Raw genomic sequence first — 18,884 nt, forward strand, 5'->3', positions numbered from 1 at the left:
AAGAAGCAGATAACGGTCTAGCATAGTAAAGCAAGTGGGTTTAAGTAAGGTGAACAAAGAATTCAAGTAAAATAACAATTTAAAAAGAAGTCTGCAGTCCTCTACAAAATATAAAATCATCAACAAATATATTTTTCCCTCCAGGTTAGAGAGCAGGAGAAGAATATTGCTTTGCAGATAAGGCAAGATGTTAAGCAGAGAAGAGATGAGCAGCTGCATCATTTGGCAGAAGAACTGAAAGCAGAGTGGCAAAGAGCACAAGATGAAAAGATTCATGCCTTGGAAAAGCTTTATCTGTCAAGCTTAAGAGCTATAGGAGAAGGGCATAGACAAGCAAAGGAAAATGTGGGTAAATTATGGCTGTGATACTATAGCAACCAAGACTTTCTGCAAATATCTACTCAACTGACTGAAATTAGAAAAGCTGTATATTTTACTAATATATATGTAATCTTGTACTAATAAAACAAGTTGGCAGGTGTTTCTATTTTCTTACATCTGTATATGTGAAGGAAGACATATGGAAATTTAGACTCTATGAATTTATGTGCCATACATTTAAACATGCAAATGGAGCAAAATAAGGCAAATAGTTAAATGTTGGGCAGGTGTAAAAAGATGGTAGTACACAGCTGTGCTGCAGGCTTCAGTTTTGTTTGTCAAGGGGGGGTGGCACTACTTAATCTGTTGATAATCGAAGTATGTTAAATCCTAGGATAAGTGGAGCTGTGAAATTGTTCAACTTGTATATTGAAGAGGCAGCTAATGACAAATTAGTGGATTTGAAATTTATAATGATCATTGGAACCTTTGAAAGTGAATGAATGGGGAAATGGTGTGGAACGCTGATATTTACAAAGATGCTCCCATACTGAGAATAAACCTTGCCCTTTTATCAGTGCAAAATATTAATGCCATCAGCATTTTGATCATTAAACGTCCACTTAAAGTGAAGCAAGTACTTAACATAGCACCATCTACAGAGACAAAGAAAAGGTATTAGAGTAAAATTCCAAAACTTTCAATGGAATTAGAAAATTCCATTTTACTCATAAGTTGATACGGTAGCTTTACTCTGGTGGGTCCTGCTTCAGTAGCAATGAGTATAGACCCAGTCCTGGTGGAAAGGCAGCCATTAGAGCTAACACTAGCTCCACAGCACATTTTGATGGCAAAATTATTCCTTAGATTGAGCCCCTGCAAACATTTTCTCTTAAAAGCTGGCACAAAGACAGGTCATGACATCTGTACAAAAGGGAAGTTTACCTGACGTCTTAGATACACTTTAAAGCTGTTTGAATTAAAATTCTGATGTTAATTTGTTTCTATGACAATCGTTCAACATATACATTTAATCTCAAAGGAACCGGATTTGGAGGCTCTGGCCAAGCTGGCAAAGGAAAGGAAACAAAGAGCAGAAAAGAGACATAAGGAAGCGCTAAAGGAGCAGAAAAATAAAAAAGAGAAGTTGCTGAGGGAGCAAACAAGGTAAATTGTACATAAAATGAACCTTCACTGCTTTAATGTCCCAAAGTCTCTTGCATGTGTGCATACGTAGGGTTGCACCTGGGTTCATGCGTTCAAGCTTTCTAGCCCCCTGCACAGCCCAATAGTGTCTCTTGAGTTGGGGCTGCAGCAGAAGGCTGAATTGTTAAAGGGGGAGGGCATGGGGCTGCCTTGTTTTAGCACGTGCCTTTCTGCTTACTCATACTTTTGGCAGAACTTCTCAGTAATTATTAGGAATTGCATTTTCTGAAGAATATTACAGCTGTTGTTTTTGGAGGGGTTTTTTTTTCTTCATTTCTGATAGATTTCAACACAAGAAAAAAACAAAACATAAACCCCCAAAAGTAATAGGGAGGAAAAATTACATATTACATATTCTATTACATTAAAAAACAACAACGATCATTGATGGACTTCCCTTCCTGTCCTTCCATGGTTCCTTTTAACTTCTGCTTCCTGAGATACTCCTTATAGTCCAATCCTATGTGTTTTCATTCTGCTGAATTCATTGACGCTTGCGTGCAGTTGTGCATAGAATTACCATCCTAACAGCATTGGATTTCTGTTTTGGTCTAAGGACTGCAGTAGCTGTGCATTTATTTATTGCATTTATTTTCCCCACCTTTTGTCATAGAGCTCAATTGGTGTACATAGGTTCCCTCCTGCCCATTTTATCCCCGTAACAACCCTGTGAGATAGGTTAGGCTGAGAGTGAGTGACTGGCCCAAGGTCACACAGTGAGCTTCATGGCTGAGTGAGGACTTGAAACCTGGTCTCCTAGGTTCTAGTCTGACACTCTAACCATTACTGGCTCTTGTCTACAGACTAGCCTTCCCCAACCTGGTGCCCTTAAGAAGTTTGTGACTACAGCTTCCATAATTTCTATTGGCCATGTTGGTGGGGGTTGTAGCTGAAAACATGTGGTATATAGACCAGGCCATTCCTTTTTGTGGGAATTGGAAGGACAACGTAACAAAGGGAACTGAGTCAAAATAACCTGCAGGGCATTGTGGGAAGTTGCATTCTGCCCTCTGGTTCTCGCCCTTTTTAAAAACACTTCTCACTGAGTTGGATAACAGCCTACTGCCTCTTAGTTTTATTCTTGAAATTCAGTATATAGCCAACTAATAAAAATATTGATGTTTTACTATTTGTTTGATTTAACCATGCACAAAATCTGATTTGAATGTCTTATTTCTTGCTTTCCCCCTTCTAAACAAGGAGAGCAAATGCACGGAAGAATGCATTGGATGTAGAAAAAGAGAGAGCTGCTAAAATTGCAAGCCTACCGCCTCCTCCTCCTCCCCCCTTTGAAGTGAGTATTCTTTTCAGAAACTTTAAAAGATGTTGGAGCCTAGCTGATTAAAAGTCTCATCATAGGGACTAATGCATTCCTTTTTTAAAAAAAAAAGTGGTTTTTTTTTAAGTTTAAGAGGCCTAGAAGTTGGTTTATACAAGAACAACAGATAGCATGTGTTGAATGGCATGACCCCCTACGCTTCCTCCAAGTCTGTTATGGAGGGTCAGGATTGACCCAGAACAGCATGCAGTGAAAGGACAAGAGGGATGGGGAGTTGCCATCTGGCAATCAGAAATGCTTGTACTGCCATCAGAAGAGTGCAGTGTTGAATTCCTCCCATCGTTCTTCCTGCCTCTGAAAATTACATGCTGGAGTTAATCTCGTGATAGATTTCTTTTTCTGGTTAATATGTTACCTTTTGAAATACATTGATGTAGCATGTCGGCTAAGTGTGTGAACTATAATGGAGAGCCCACAATTAAATATTGCCTAAACTGTACATGCACTGAGCAATTTTTGGCAGTCATTATTTCTTGGCCTCCACCTATGATCTGCACTATAGGGATGGCAAGCAGTCGTTGGCGGAGCAATAGCCGCCTATTAGCCACACCCTTATGAGGGGAATGCATTGATGGAGCTGATCAGTAGATTTGTACAGCACCTTACCCATCTCCCTCCAGGTGAAGGGAGATCAGAAAACCCCCAGTGCCCTGTTAACCTCCTGGGTGGTCGTACTGTCTCCTCTTACTGAGTGGGTTTTGTAAGGGTCATTGGTATATTGCATGCACAGTGCTTTTAGTTCATTGAAGAGGTATTTGTTAGGGATATGTATGTTCCCCAAGATTTGCCTTGTACTTGAAAAATAATAATTTGTTTATAAACAGATCATTTTTAATCTGTTTCCGAATTGCTCTGTTCTCTCTCCACTTCGATCTGCGTTTTGGGTTCACTATAATTGGGAATCTAAAAATGCCTATAACATTTTGCCCCTTTAGACCAAAGTGGATGAAATTTTCAGGCACAGGGACCCTTCCAAAGTGGATTAAGCCTGCCACACTGCAGACAAATATGTCCAGGGCTTCGGTAGGGGAAGTGAAATGGATTCACTTTCCTCCATAATCGCTAGGGGATAGGGAGTTTGTCTCTTTTTCTTATTGTAAAATAATTAAGAGGTGACCAGGTGGTGTTTGTTTTTACTTGTACACTTTTAAAAACTCTGCAGCTTCACACTGTCTTTTCATTTTTGGTGCTTTCTGCTCTGGTATGCCTGGCATGTATTCAATAGGCCTGACAATACAGTGGTACCTCGGGTTACATATACTTCAGATTACAGACTCCGCTAACCCAGAAATAATAACTCGGGTTAAGAACGTTGCTTCAGGATGAGAACAATAATCATGCTCCAGTGGCGCGGTGGCACCAGGAGGCCCCATTAGCTAAAGTGGTGCTTCAGGTTAAGAACAGTTTCAGGTTAAGTACGGACCTCCGGAACAAATTAAGTACCGGTACTTAACCTGAGGTACCACTGTATGAGGTTAGCTCTGTTTATCCATGCCCCCCCCGCCCAACAAAACAATGTAGGGTTTTTTGTTTTTTTTTTAAGAAGGTACATGAAGCTTTTAACTAAAAAAAATTCCTTCACTGCTGTGTTTTTTATATTGCCTTTCTCTATTGTGAACTGCCCTGAGATCTAGGGATGAAGGGCGGTATACATATTTAATTAATAATACAGTCATATCTCATGTTACGGCCGCTTCAGGTTACGCGTTTGTGGGTTGTGGACTGTGGGAAACCCGGAAGTACCAGAACGGGTTACTTCCGGGTTTCGCCGCATGCGCAGAAGTGCTAAATCGCGCTTCACGCATGTGCAGAAGCACCAAATCACGCCAGCACAGACGCGGCACTTCAGGATGCAAATGCTGCGGGTTGCGGACGTGCCTCCGTCACGGATTACGTCCACAATCCGAGGTTCCACTGTAATAACAAAAACAATCCAGAGCTCTTCAGTGCTCCACAGACAACATTTTGGATAGCCTTATTTCTGCAAAGCTCAGGGTATAAAAAAGGATGAAGACTCTAGGAAAATAGAGAGGTATACGGAATAGATGTGATACAGTGACAAAGGCTTTGCTGGGATCCTGATTTGACCCAGGGTTATTGACATGTTGCTTTGTCTTGGGATGGGGAGAACTCCTGAATCACCTATATTTGTCTTCTTATTTGACCTTCCTACAGAACTATGCACACTCCTAGTATTTCTTGTGCTGATCTCTAGCTATGCTGCACTTCCAATTTTTTTGGGGGGGAAACCCCCAAACATTAGTATAGTAATAATGACACATATATATTCACACAATCTTAAACCCTCATATATGGGAAAATGTGAAGTTCTTCTTACAGACATGCCTAAATCTCTCACTTTGGTCAGTTTTGGTGGGAGTTTGGAGACATCTGTCTTTAGATGGGTTTTACATTGTTTGTAATGGGTGACCTTGTACTGTTCATGTTCTTGGTTGTTTAGCACAGCCATCCTATTAAAACAGATTTATTCTTCAAACTTTTCAGAATATTGAGTTGAAGAGTGTTTCTACAGTGAAAGTCTGTGATACTGACACTTTTTCGATTACTCGCCATCATCTCTGTGATCTTCACCATCATCTCTGTGAACCATATGTAGATAGAGAAATGAACATAGACCAGGTGACTGATTTTTACTTTGCATGTGGCATACTTTGTGTAACAGCAGTAGCAGTATTCCAGAAGCACTTGCTGATTTTTTGCTGTCTGTTGTGGAAAATTGACAATCAGCATTAAGCATTGGGAAGCACAAATATTTGCCTTTCTGTTGTTCAACAGTTGGAATCCCAGTGTCCTTCTGGATTATAGCCACTTTTTTTCTTGTGGGTATGGAATTCATAAGTGGAATACTTGAAATTAACGTATGTCATACCTGCAAAAACAAGTATTAAAACTGGAGGTTTTCTTACTGAAAACCTGTAAAAGTTTGAGACTGTTGATGCCTTACTTGCAAAAGAAAATGAAGACAATTTTTGGTCACGCTGTTTATGTTCGTCTATATCAGGCATAGGCAAACTCTGGCCCTCCAGATGTTTGGGACTACACCTCCCATCATCCCTAGCTAACAGGACCAGTGGTCAGGGAGAGTTTGCCTATGCCTGGGCTATATCATAGAACCTAAATAGCAAGTCCTTAAATAAGTTTGTTTCACCCAGTTTTCCTTGTTACCATGCATGTCTGTGGGAAATGGAACTTACCTTCTGCATGAAAGCAGATGCTCTACTGCTGAACTGCAACCCCTTCCCTCATTAAATGAAGTAGAATATTTGAAAATTCAGGACACACAAAAGGAAGCACCACTTCAACATGGTATGCAACTGGGGGGAGTGCTGCTTCCATTTGGTTGGCCATTGCACAAACAGGGTCCTGGACAAGATGGGTCTTTGGCCTAATTCAGCAGGCTCTTCTTAAGTTCATGTGTTCTCTGCCTCTCATTGTTTCCTTCTTCCCACTATTTTGTGTTTAACTCTAGCAGCAGTTTCTCATTTGATTAAACCAGAAGCAGGGACGTCATGCTCTTATAGCAGGCTCTTATGGGGTCCTTCGGAGGTCCCCGATATATTCTGCTGCAGTCCTCCCACACCTCACACAATTTACTGAATTATTTTCCATTCTGCAGAGCTGTTGCCCTTAGTAGGGCACACAGTTGCTGCTCTGTTAGGCTGTGCCACTGAATCAGTTGCCAGACTGAACAGTACATTATTTCCTTATAGTTTACTGTCTAATTGAGGTTGAAATCACAGAGACTTGACATATTGTTTGAGGGCCACCCTTGGGTAGTTGGGTGGGGAAGTTAGTCCCAAATGTATTTGGGTTCAATACCTTTTACCTGGGGACACGGGTGGCGCTGTGGGTTAAACCACAGAGCCTAGGACTTGCCGTTCAGAAGGTCGGCGGTTCGAATCCCCGCGACGGGGTGAGCTCCCGTTGCTCGGTCCCTGCTCCTGCCAACCTAGCAGTTTGAAAGCACAAAGTGCAAGTAGATAAATAGGTACCGCTCCGGCGGGAAGGTAAACGGCATTTCTGTGCGCTGCTCTGGTTTGCCAGAAGCGGCTTAGTCATGCTGGCCACATGACCCGGAAGCTGTAGGCCGGCTCCCTCGGCCAATAAAGCGAGATGAGCGCCACAGCCCCAGAGTCACAACCCTAATGGTCAGGGGTCCCTTTACCTTTACCTTTTACCTACAAAACTATACTTCTGGGTATAGTCTTTTGAGGCACCGTAGAACTTGTAATTCCTAACTTGTTGCTGGTTGACTCCCAGCCAGATGCTCGGTTACTTGCCAAGGTGGAAGCCAAACGGAAGGAAGGACTGCAAAGCAATGAAGAGAGAGAGAGGAGAGAACAGCAAGAAAAAGCTCGCCTAAGAGGGAAGCATGCCTTGAAGATGGTCCGTCTTGCACGGGTAAGCAAAGTAGAAACATTCTCCCAACATCAGATGAGTAATAATAGCAAATTGGGCACTGTATATTTAATGAATTCAAAGTACAATCACCTAACCTTTCTCCAGAAAGATTCTGAAATAATGGATTGTTTAAAGTTCAAGCCCTTAAAGCGTTCGTAGTGCTTATCCTCAGTTTCTAGGTTCACGGTGTGCAATGTTCTTTCCACTGTCAAAGATGAAATATAGTTGAACATTTAGAAAGCCACGCTGAAGTAATTCAGGCCTCAGGGTAGGTAAGGTTTGGCATTTGTGGGCGTAAGATTGATGAAACGCAAAGCATTCTAATATATGGGAGAAGAGGGTTGTTGTTTTTTAACTGCATTGTGCAGGTACTTCAGAGTTGAACTTCAATACAGCTAGAATTCTTTTCAGCATGACCTACTTTCACAGAATGTAGCTACCTATTCCGGTGTAGTTACACAAAGATATAAAGGAACGGATCCTGAGTTCAGTGAGTAGGAGGAGAAGGAGTTCATTCTTGCTTCTTTCATAAAAGCCCTCCTGAAAGGTGCCTCTACTCAGTTTTCAGCAGTTCCCCTCTCTGCCAACTCAGCACCCAAGCCAATGTGGAATAATAAAAAAGTGTACCATGTTGAAAATCACAATGGAATTAAGTCTATTAAAGAAATGAAGGCTTTAAAGCTAATGTAAAAAGCAGGTAAAATCAATGCACTTGTTTCCAGTGTTTCGCTTACTTGGGGGTTGTCCTGTAGGTCTGACTTCTAGTGGGTACTAAGAGGTGACATATTAAAAAGCCCAACCCTTGTTCTCTCTGCTCTATAACTTCAGCTTCCTGCATTTGAGATTTATTTCTCGTGGCTGTATTAATTCAGCAGATGCACTAGAAAGCTAGGATATTAAGGGGGAATAATGTGGGCTTGTCTTCACAGAATATTTAATGGAATTTTAATGCACCTGGTGTTGTGGGGAAAGGAAACAATATTTCATTTTAAGTGATAATTAACAAAATATGCCTTCTGAAATTATACACTTAATATCTTCAAATGAAGCTGACGTTTGATAATGAAGTATGACTAATAAATGTCTGCATTTAATCTATAAATCATGTGCAGTAGATTACAGTCCCCCTTTTTAAAGGAATTGCAGGTTGCTTTTAAAGCGGTATATTTAGCAGAAAACTCAACAACATCATTTGTACTTATTGAAATGGATAGCTTCCATTTCCCTGCCTACTGTTTGTGTGTGTGTGCATGCATATATTCAAACTTGTCTGTCCAGCAGAGTGTAATTTACATGAATAAATGCCGCTCCTCTAAAATTAATTTTATGACCTGCTAACTGAGAGTCTTCAGAAAGTACCCAACATTAAGCAATCATCATCAGAGCTTTAAAAGTATCTTCACTCTGTCAAATAAACTGGCTTGGTTTGTGTGACAGCTTATTAATAGGACATTTTTTTCTGCTGTTAAAGGACAGGGAAAAGCTAATGAAAGAGCTCGAACATATGCAGAATATGGACCTTGCACGCAGAAGACAGATTGTTGCCCAGATGCCACCTCAGTTGTTTCAGCCGCCCTACAAGCGTGTGGAAATCAGGGAAGAATGGCAGAGAGAGCTGGAGTGTGCCTTCGAAGACATGTATACTGGAGACAGGAGTAAGTATTTATAAGTGACTTTTGGACTGTTATGGGGAACCCAGAGATTCCTTTGCCGCTTATTGGAGATTGGAGTAATGTCAGGCAGTCTTCCCTGAAAGACACAAGCTTGCCCACCGTTATGTTTTACATTGGCTGAGCATATTCTGTATTGCACAGTCATTTTCCAAAGGGCAGTGGTGAAGCCCAGCAGGCCTGGCCAGTGCATCCCATCATCTGAATGCCTATTTTGGCATACACACAATGCTGTTTATTGGTTTCTCTGTGGCAGATTTCAGGGGGGACTTCACTAGACAAATTGATTAGGAGAAACAGGAAATTAGAAAACCACTGCTTTGGAAAGATCAATGATATAATCTTCTGTGTAGTCCCTAGCCAGTTCCATTGGTTTTTCATAGAAGCTCATCTTCCATTGAAAACTCCACACCAGCACAGATTGGGGGAATATAGTGGTACCTCAGGTTACATACGCTTCAGGTTACAGACTCTACTAACCCAAAAATAGTGCTTCAGGTTAAGAACTTTGCTTCAGGATAAGAACAGAAATCGTGCTCCGGCAGCGCAGCGGCAGCAGGAGGCCCCATTAGCTAAAGTGGTGCTTCAGGTTAAGAACAGTTTCAGGTTAAGAACGGACCTCCGGAACGAATTAAGTACTTAACCTGAGGTACCACAGTACTACTTTAGGCCTACAGCAGGGTTGGGGAACCTGTGACCCTCCAGTTTAGGTTGGATTCCAAAGTTCCTTCAGTCCCAACTAGTACAGTGGTACCTCGGGTTATGAACTTAATTCATTCTGGAGGTCCGTTCATAACCGGAAACCATTCTTATCCTGAGGTGCACTTTCGTGAATGGGGCCTCCCACTGCGTGCACGCCTCTGGTGCGCGATTTCTGCTTGCATCCCGGGGCAAAGTTCGCTACCAGGAGCAGCTACTTCCGGGTTAGCGGAGCTCATAACCCGACGCGTTCGCAATGAGGACGGTTCGCAACCAGAGGTATTACTGTATAACTAATGGTCAGGGCTGACAGTCCATTGACACCTGCAGGGTCACAGATTCTCCATCTTGGGCCTACAGTTGAATATTCTCAGTTACTAGGATTATTTTAGGGCTGCTCTGGAATCGCCATATCACAGCTTCTGCCCCAGTGAACTAATTTTCACATATATAATACAGGACTTTATTGGACAGAGCATCCCAGATAACTTATTTATTTTCCCTACCATAGGTAGTGTACTTTGTTTGTAATGTACTGGTTTAAACTCAAAAACCATTTCAATTTGGGGATCTCTAAGGATTCTTAGATGGGTAACACTTTTGCATTTTTGTTACAAATGTGATATTTACAATGAATTCTGGCATCCATATTGCCCATGTTGCAACTTGTTATTGACTGAAGTTTCATTACATGTTGCTTCACTACAATATAAATTTATGTTAAGTGATAGTCATTAGTGGTAAGAGAAATAGTTGTTCTTCTGAATTGGTCTTTAGTGTAATTGAATATCTTGCTTCATAGCTTCACTTTCCTTGGCATTGTGTGATTAAAAAAACATTATTAAATGTCTACTGCTCACCTCCTCTGTAGTTGGAATTTTCAGTAGAGAATGTTGTGTGTTGGTTTCATATGGTCTAATTTCTTTACACAGAAATGAAAGGAGACCTTATTTTGCACCTTGACCCACAGCCCTTGCCAAGTAGATCTCAAGATGATGAGCTGGAACTTTCCCAGGAGCCAGGTTCTGTGTTTGAGGTGCCACCAAGTTTGTCGGATGAGGTGAAGGACAGTGAGCCAAGTAGTAAGAGAAAACTTGATTCTTATTAATTAATATTCACTTAGAAAACAAGTATGGCCTATCAGTTATATTCACTACTGGATATAAGATGGTATAAAGCAGCTGTCAAATGATAAGGATAGAAATAAACATTGATGCATATCTTGCCAAACACTGGCGTATGACTCTTGGGTGATACAAAATGCTAGTCATATTTGGAGTAGCCCTATTTGAATCAGTAAACTTGAGAAATTTCAGTGGGTTGAGTTGGATCCTGCTCAGTGGTTTCAGAATTGTCTTGTTAACCATGTGACCTTGGGGAGGAATGTGCAGTTTGGTGGCACTGCAAAGTCTAAGGTTATACGTGCCAGAGATTAAGAGTGCATGTGACAGGGTAGAGTACTGAAACATTTCATATTTGTAACAAGAAATAACGATTGACATGGGTTGGCAAACTTCAGCCTGTTTCATGAGTTTGTAATCTGTTCAAAATTCAGAACCTCGGAACTGTAGAACTGGAACTTTGGAACTGTAAGGGACCCCAAAGGGTCATCTAGTCCAACCCCATGTGATGCAGGGATCACAGCTAAATAATCCCTAACAGATGGCCATCCAGTCTCTGCTTAAAAGCCTCCCATTATGCAGAGTACACCACCTTGCAAAGCAGTCTGTTTCCACTGCCAAACAGCTATTACTATCAGAAAGTTCTTCCCTATGCCTACTCGGAACATCTTTTCTTACCATTTGAATCCATTGGTTTGGGTCCTACCCTCTGGAGCAGCAGAAAACAAGCTTGCTCCATCTTCCATGTAACAGCCCAGAGATATTTGAAGATGGCTGTCATATCACCCTCTCAGTCTCCTCTTTTCCATCAACCATCCTTCCAAAGGCTTAGCTTCCACACCCTTTATTATCTTGGTTGCCCTCCTCTGTATATTCGTCACTTGAAAGTGACTCTGGCCTATGCAGGTCCTGTCCAGTGATGCCAGGCCTTAACATATTTACCACATATGAATGTCACACCAAACTATGAGTTGCATGGGTTACTCTCTTGTAAGAACAGCTTCCTTGGTTTTCTTGCTCACACATGTACTGTTTGTTTATTTTAGGTAGTGAAGTTGAAAAGCCACCCGAGCCTCAGTCAAAATTGGCTCTTAAAAAATTGCTAAACAAGATCAGGAACCAAAAAGACCATTGGACAACAGGAAGTGAACCAGAAATTACAAGTGAAATTGAATCAATTGAATCTGGAACAATTTCTAGTAGAGAGAGAAGATTATACGACTCCGAATCTGAGCCTGAACCAAAGAGTGATCCTGTCTCTGAAGCCAGGGGTATGTTCGTGTGGGGGTTTTTTGCACTTAGGAATTAAAACTGACTATGATGATGAGCAGGATTCAAAGAACTGTGAAACTAATTTGTGAGCCAAAGGGGCAAACAACCACCACCACCACCACCACCACCACCCATCTGGCTGAGTTTCCCCAGCCACACTGGGCGGCTCCCAGTCGAGTGTTAAAAACAATACAGCATTAAATTAAATATTAAAAACTTCCCTAAACAGGGCTGCCTTCAGATGTCTTTTAAAAATAGGATAGCTGCTTATTTCCTTGACATCTGATGGGAGGATGTTCCACAGGGCAGGCGCCACTACCGAGAAGGCCCTCTGCCTGGTTCCTTGTAACCTCACTTCTCGCAGTGAGGGAACCGCCAGAAGACCCTCGGTGCTGGACCTCAGTGTCCGGGCTGAATGATGGAGGTGGAGATGCTCCTTCAGGTATACAGGACCGAGGCCATTTAGGGCTTTAAAGGTCAGCACCAACACTTTGAATTGTGCTCGGAAACGTACTGGGAGCCAGTGCAGATCTCTCAGGACCGGTGTTATATGGTCTCGGCAGCCACTCCCAGTCACCAGTCTAGCTGCCACATTCTGGATTAATTGCAGTTTCGGGGTCACCTTCAAAGGTAGCCCCACGTAGAGCGCATTGCAGTAGTCCAAGCGGGAGATAACCAGAGCATTCACACTCTGGCAAGACAGTCCACAGGCAGGTAGGATCTCAGCCTGCGTACCAGGTGGAGCTGGTAGACAGCTGCCCTGGACACAGAATTAATCCTACACCCCTTCAAATAACTGTTTTTCCTGCCAGCAGGAAAAAAAAAAAGCTAGATTAGGGGACAGGGTGAGGGCACAAACCCCTTCTGTGAGCTGAAACACCTCTTTGGAAGCTGACCAGCAGTGGTGGCATCAGTATGACTGTCATAAATTATAAGAGGACTTTATATTTAATTTGTTATCACAAGAACTAAGTCTATGCTGTATTTTTTGTGTTTTTATATTGTAAACTGCCCTGTGATCTCAGATGAACGGTGGCATAGAAATTAAAAGAATAAATTATATAAAATGATGCAGGGTCTAACATGAGTAACTATCCTTAATCTACTATATAGTCATGTTATATGTGTGTCTACTTAGAACTGCCGCAGACACTGGACCAAAGTATTGTTGCTGGAAATGTAGTTCTAGATCACCCACAAGAACAAGCAACTAAACTCAGAAAGGAAGCAGAAAGACAAAACCAGGTATAACTGTTTTTCAGTCTACAGCAGTGTGGCAGTTCCATTCTGATATGCCCGTGTTGTCCTTCCCTCTGGGGTTGTGTGAATAATGAAGAGCAGAATATGAATTAACACCAATAAGATGGGGCACTTAAGTCACTAGTGTTTCGATTTCAAATTACAGGAAACTGAATGTCAGAAAACTCATTTCAAGAACAATTAAGGCTAAACGTCAAGATAATGAAAAAGTCTGAAACACAAAAGCACCCTGCTGCTTCCCACAGTGACCTGCACAATAGCTTTAACTGTTCTCTACCTACACCTGGGATGGGAAACCTTTTTTGCCTGAGTTTCCACATTCCCTTCTGGACAGCCTTCCAGGGTCAGAGGCAAAAGTGGGTGGAGCAATGAATGCAAATACACCTTTGTAAAGTACCCTAGTTTCTACACAGACACCTCTATCCTCCAGGCAAGCAGTTATCAGAGTTCAAGGGCACATTGCAGCAAGGCAACAACACACAAGTGGGTGGTTTGGGAGGGGGTGTAGCCTGCCTCCCCACCCTGCCCTTCCTGAGATTCCTATCCCTGCTCTACTCAGTGGGGTGAGAGGAATGGAAACCTACACAACTGAAAGGGCTCTCTCGTTTCTTTCCTTCTGACAGCCAAGAATAATTGCTAATGTAAGCTTGTACTTGCATGGTTTCAAACTTGTGACAGTCACAATGCCAGGAATGCATAGAAGTCAGTCTTAAATATCCAGTTAACTTCAATTTAATTTCTAGGTTTCACTCTTCCTTTTCTTAGACATCTGTGATCACTACGATATGATTGCAATATCATACAATTCAAAGCTGTATTGTAAAGTTATGGGTGTTATTATTTATTCTCAGTGTTGTTTCCATAGGTTTAATTACAAGGATGCAGTATAGTTTTTACAAGAATCTTTTGATGACTATTTTATGATTCTATATTTTATCCAAATTAATACTTGTGATAAATGTTGTTCTGTCAGAGAATTTATTTAATGGGAGGTTCATTGTGTACCATGGATTCCTTCTGTGACTGACATACAGAATTGCTATTCATTTGACTAGATAGAGCACCAAAAGCAACAGCAGTTGGCATTGCTTCAGCAAATTGAACAGCAGAAAAAACGTCTGGAGGCCGATTTTCTGAAGGCTCAGTTGCAGCACCAGGAGCAGGAATTTAAAAAAGAGCAAGAAATGAAAGATCAAGAATCCCAAACGGAACAAGTGGGTATTAGGGTCCCCTTTGTGCACCAGCAGCAGGAAGTACAACATAAGGTGAAGGAGAAAAGTTGTTTTGTCTGACATAATGCTGGATTTGCTAATTCTGTGGCTGTTCACATCATACTAAGCCATAGATGATGCTTCCGTGTGAAAATGAAGATCACTCCTGCCAGCTCATGAGCAGGAGCAACAAACCACAGTTTTCCCCTTGAAATGGTGGATTCTGCTCAAAGAGACCATGATTCATAAGCTTTTGCTTAAGATCGTGGTTTGTTTGGAGCAAAACAAATCATGACCCCCAGTTTGGATGTATTTATAACGGTGGATCCACACCATACATGTAAAGCATATGGCTACCCTCAAAGAAAACCCACCTCAGTAAATACTGTCATATTGTGACCGCTGTTGGCTTTGAAACAGAAACTAACTGTTCCCCACAGAACTGATTCAAATGATTGCTTTTTGCACAGTGCTTGATATTTTCTTCATTTAATTTCTCTTTAGCTTGAAAGAGCCGTAGAGCTACAGGCAGCCGGCAGTTCTGTAGAGGGCGATCATACAGAGGACGATCATATACAGATGATTCGCGACTATCAGCAACGCCTTCTAATCCAAAACAGGTATTTTTCTGTCAACACAAGAGATTCCTGGCTACCTGTTTGATGCTATCTTGGCAGTGCTGCTCCTGAAAAGTGTTATCTGCTCAAATATATATATGTGTGTGTCTCTTTTAGGATGCACAGAGTGTCAGTGGAAGAAGCCAGGAAGCGTCTGCATGAGTATCAGAACAAGCTGAAACAGAGATACCGCTCAGTTTCTGCGTCATTGTTAGGTCCTGCTAACAGACTTGCACAGCAAGATTCTGTCCCTGACGCGCCATCAAAATTACAAGGATATCGTGGTTTGCAGAGAGTTAATCTAGCAGCGGACCAGCCATTTGGGACTGCTCCTGTACAAGAGTCAGTTGAGCATTCAAAACTGCCTTGGATGTTGGCAGTGCCATCATCAGAGCAGGGGGGAACAGAACAACGGTTTGATGTCGGCAGCGGGCATGTAGGTACTCTGGAGGGTCAAAGGCTTTTTCAGTTGACACAGGCTTACGGTTCACGCCAACAGACAGAAGAACTGGGCGCAGTGGAGACACCTTCAGCACAGTCATTGGAATTTCACAGCATTCCAGAATCATTAACGCTTAAGTCACAGGACACTTCTGTTACAACTCAGCCGGTGGCTCAAACACAACATGCCCCGTTCACTTTCCCTGTGGGCAGCTCTTCTGTGTCTGCAGAAACACTCTGGTCTGATAAACGGACGTCTCATGCACCTTCAGTGGAGAAGATTCTCCTCCCAGCAACCTTAAAGCACCAGCACATACCTCCCAAAAGTTGGACAAGAACAACCTTGGAGCAATCTAACCTCCCTCCTTTGCGGCCCCTCTCGTCTGTGCTTTCCTTTGTTTCTAGCGAGAGTCAAAAGACCCAGGAATCCTACGCATTAAAAAATGGAAGTGGATCCATGCCCGGTTATTCTGATATAGTGGAATTAAGGGACAGAATGATGTCTTCCTCTGAGAGCATTCAAGCTCAGCAAGAACACTTGAAAGAACTACAAGAGCAGCTAGATAAGCAAAGGGAAGCTCTTCTTTCTCGGCAGAAGGTACAAGAGGACTTGCTCATGAAAAAACATACTCAGCTGAAACAACAAATGGAACAGCAGCAGGAAGCTTTAAAGGAGTTTATTAAAAAGGTATGCTTTTTACATGGCATGAAAACATTTTGAATGTTCTTCAGTTTAATTCAGAATGAGAACATCTCTTGATTTGTTTTCCTAAACTTTGAGTAGCTGCACTTTCGTTGCCATCGTTTCAGTCAACTCTTGTCTAGAGATGTACAATTTCTGGAAATGATGAAGTCTGTTTTTTAGTGGGGTGATCTTTTGGGGAGCACTGAAATGTATCCTAAATATTTCTGTTTTTAAGTATGTGAAGAGTATAATTTACCATATAATTTTGGTATATTAAATTTTAAATGCCTTTGTTCAAACAACTACTGTGGCAGCAATGTGAGTTGGCTGTAACAATATTTTCAAAGCACAGCTTTTGGAAGTATTTCACTCATAACTTTGGGAGAAAATACCAATTTCCCCTTAAAGTTATGAATGCTTCTATTTCAGGCCTCAGAAAACATTTCTGCTTCTCTCTCTCACCCACACACTTCCCATTAGCTCTATTCTTGCCACAGTTTTAAAGGAAAATGTTCCTCCCTTCTTCAGTGTATTAATGGAAGAGCATTTTTGCAATCATTTTTTAATCTTAGCTTTTTTATTCTGAATCAGCTCTATGAACATAACTGAAAGTCCCTGGAAAAGAGGCAACATGTGCAGTTCAGTGGTGGAGTGCATCCTTTGCAATTTGGAGATCCCAGATTCAAAACTTTTAATGTTTAGTTAAAGGATCTAGCCTCTTTCTGGCAGACACACTCCTGGGTAGATGGATTAGTAATAAGGCTGCTCCAGTTCTATGTATAGGTTGCAATTTGGTGCGCATTTACTTGGGAGTAAACCCCATTAAACACAGTAGAACTTATAAGTAAGCAACCATAGAATTGGTCTAAATATCTAATCATCTCTTGGATGTGTGTGATGCTTTATAGTGGGGAAAAAATGCTTGTGTTTAGGTACTCTTCATTTCTACTTATAGGCAGGACAGTCCAGCACATGCAGAGATATGACAGAGCAGCGAGAGACTGATGACTTCCATCTGCTGCCAACACTAGGAGCAAAAGACAGCAACCAAGAAATGGTTCACGTTGCTGATATGAGCAGTCATTCTGAAAAGGACATTTTGTTTCATAGTGTTTGTCCAAATGAACAGATTGGTAAGCACCTTTCGATATGTCAAGTTAACCTGCTTTTGTGTCTTGTTTTGACTTCCCTTCTTCCTTCAGATTGATCTGACTTGGAACAAAATATACTGCACAAGCTTTCGAGCTCTCCAGAACTCTTCATCAGGGATTCTAGGGTGAACTGGCTGATCCCATTTTTTTAAAAAAGGACCTATTTCATGCCTTAAGTGAAACACAGGTTTTCAAAAAGGGGGATCAGAATCCCAGGTGTAACCTGATGCCTGCAGGCACCTACCTAGTAGGGTAATAGTGTTTCCCAGCCATGGAACAAAGGTAAGTATTGTTTTCCTTGGATTGCCGAGAGAATGACATGCCTCAGGCTGAGTACAAGTGAAATGTTAACTGGGGAGCTCTTAGTTTGTAGCTCAGTGTTCCAGCTGCTATATCAGTTGCAGGTCACCTGAACTTACCTTTACTTTACAGAGCGATTTCAAGACACCTGGGGAAGAGAACAGACATGGAGACTTTCAAAGCCGCCTTTGTCAAAAATAAAGCTAGGGCTCGATTTGGAACAGCATGAACTTAGCGTTATACCAGAACTTGACACACCACGGAGTGGCAGACTTTCCTCTACAGGTAAATTGTAAAAGTGTGGTGTTGATCAGAAGTTCTTACATGCTATGGCTCATCCTCTCTTGCCATAAAATCCCAAAGCTTCTGACCTTTCCTAGACTTGTCAGAAATTGCGGAGCATAATTCCAAGGTAACGATTGGCGAACAAATCCAATATCCTCTCATTAAGTAGTGCTTAGAGCAGAAGGAACCTACAAAAATACGGTATTGCCGCTACAAAATCTGTTAGGGCTGCACAGCAGCAGAATCAAGCTGCTTTCAAAAGGGATCCTTTTTTAATCTTCTAATTGAAATAAGGTATTTTAAAAGTTCGGCCAAGTATTGGTCTTTACTTCTAACAATTGGCAACTGACACTTGCAGGCTACAGAGAACCTCTTACTGGAGATACTTGCCTGGCTTCAAGGGCCCATAAGTGGCATTCCAGCATCAGTCTAGATGAAGATCTCCATGAAGAAACAGATTTATTAAGAATTACGGCGGATGGCCAAGAACCAAGTTCTGATGAAAGTGAGATCCAGTTCAGTGAATTATGGTGTGAAAAGTCAGCGATGGAAGCCGGTGGCTTGTGTGACTCGGGTGAGAAGTGTTGCTTTTTGGATGTGTTGGGGGCCCTTTTGGTTTGCAATCTGCCTCGTCAAACCTAATGATGCTAATTTAGCTTGAGCCAAATATTGTGTCTGCTTTATATTAGATCCATGGAAAGCTAATGTGCCATGGCACTGCTTCTGAAGAAGCCCTAAGCTCCAAGGGGAGGCCATTACATCATTGCACAATAGCTCCCATAACAAGTTGATTCAATTTGGTGCATGGGTAATATAGCTGAGAGCTTCCTTTGGTCCCCATTATAGCACCCGATGGCAACACAGTGCCCTTCACTCACCCCTCT

At 41.9% G+C, this 18,884-nt stretch overlaps 2 protein-coding genes across 7 annotated transcripts in view; one reads left to right on the forward strand and one right to left on the reverse strand.

Annotated features, from left to right (window-relative positions):
- CMTR2 (cap methyltransferase 2) overlaps positions 1-18,884 on the reverse strand; it is a 203,924-nt gene that overhangs the window by 13,100 nt on the left and 171,940 nt on the right. The window lies entirely within an intron of this gene.
- The window catches only part of CEP295 (centrosomal protein 295), a 37,111-nt gene that overhangs the window by 6,615 nt on the left and 11,612 nt on the right, over positions 1-18,884 (forward strand). For 4 of the 6 annotated variants that reach the window (XM_081001721.1, XM_081001724.1, XM_081001723.1 and 1 more), the window contains 15 exons: positions 145-345; positions 1,364-1,488; positions 2,728-2,821; positions 5,372-5,506; positions 7,148-7,288; positions 8,760-8,943; positions 10,590-10,739; positions 11,825-12,049; positions 13,189-13,295; positions 14,366-14,575; positions 15,026-15,141; positions 15,256-16,267; positions 17,220-17,397; positions 17,848-18,000; positions 18,359-18,574. In XM_081001721.1, coding sequence (XP_080857847.1) covers positions 145-345; positions 1,364-1,488; positions 2,728-2,821; positions 5,372-5,506; positions 7,148-7,288; positions 8,760-8,943; positions 10,590-10,739; positions 11,825-12,049; positions 13,189-13,295; positions 14,366-14,575; positions 15,026-15,141; positions 15,256-16,267; positions 17,220-17,397; positions 17,848-18,000; positions 18,359-18,574 — 3,247 coding nt within the window. Of the gene's footprint in view, positions 1-144; positions 346-1,363; positions 1,489-2,727; positions 2,822-5,371; positions 5,507-7,147; positions 7,289-8,759; positions 8,944-10,589; positions 10,740-11,824; positions 12,050-13,188; positions 13,296-14,365; positions 14,576-15,025; positions 15,142-15,255; positions 16,268-17,219; positions 17,398-17,847; positions 18,001-18,358; positions 18,575-18,884 lie in introns of those variants that run through there. The other 2 variants (XM_081001725.1, XM_081001726.1) reach the window with 2 other exon arrangements.

This window comes from Podarcis pityusensis (genome assembly GCF_964106645.2).
Source record: "Podarcis pityusensis genome assembly, chromosome: 4".
NCBI classification, from domain to species: Eukaryota; Metazoa; Chordata; class Lepidosauria; order Squamata; family Lacertidae; genus Podarcis; species Podarcis pityusensis.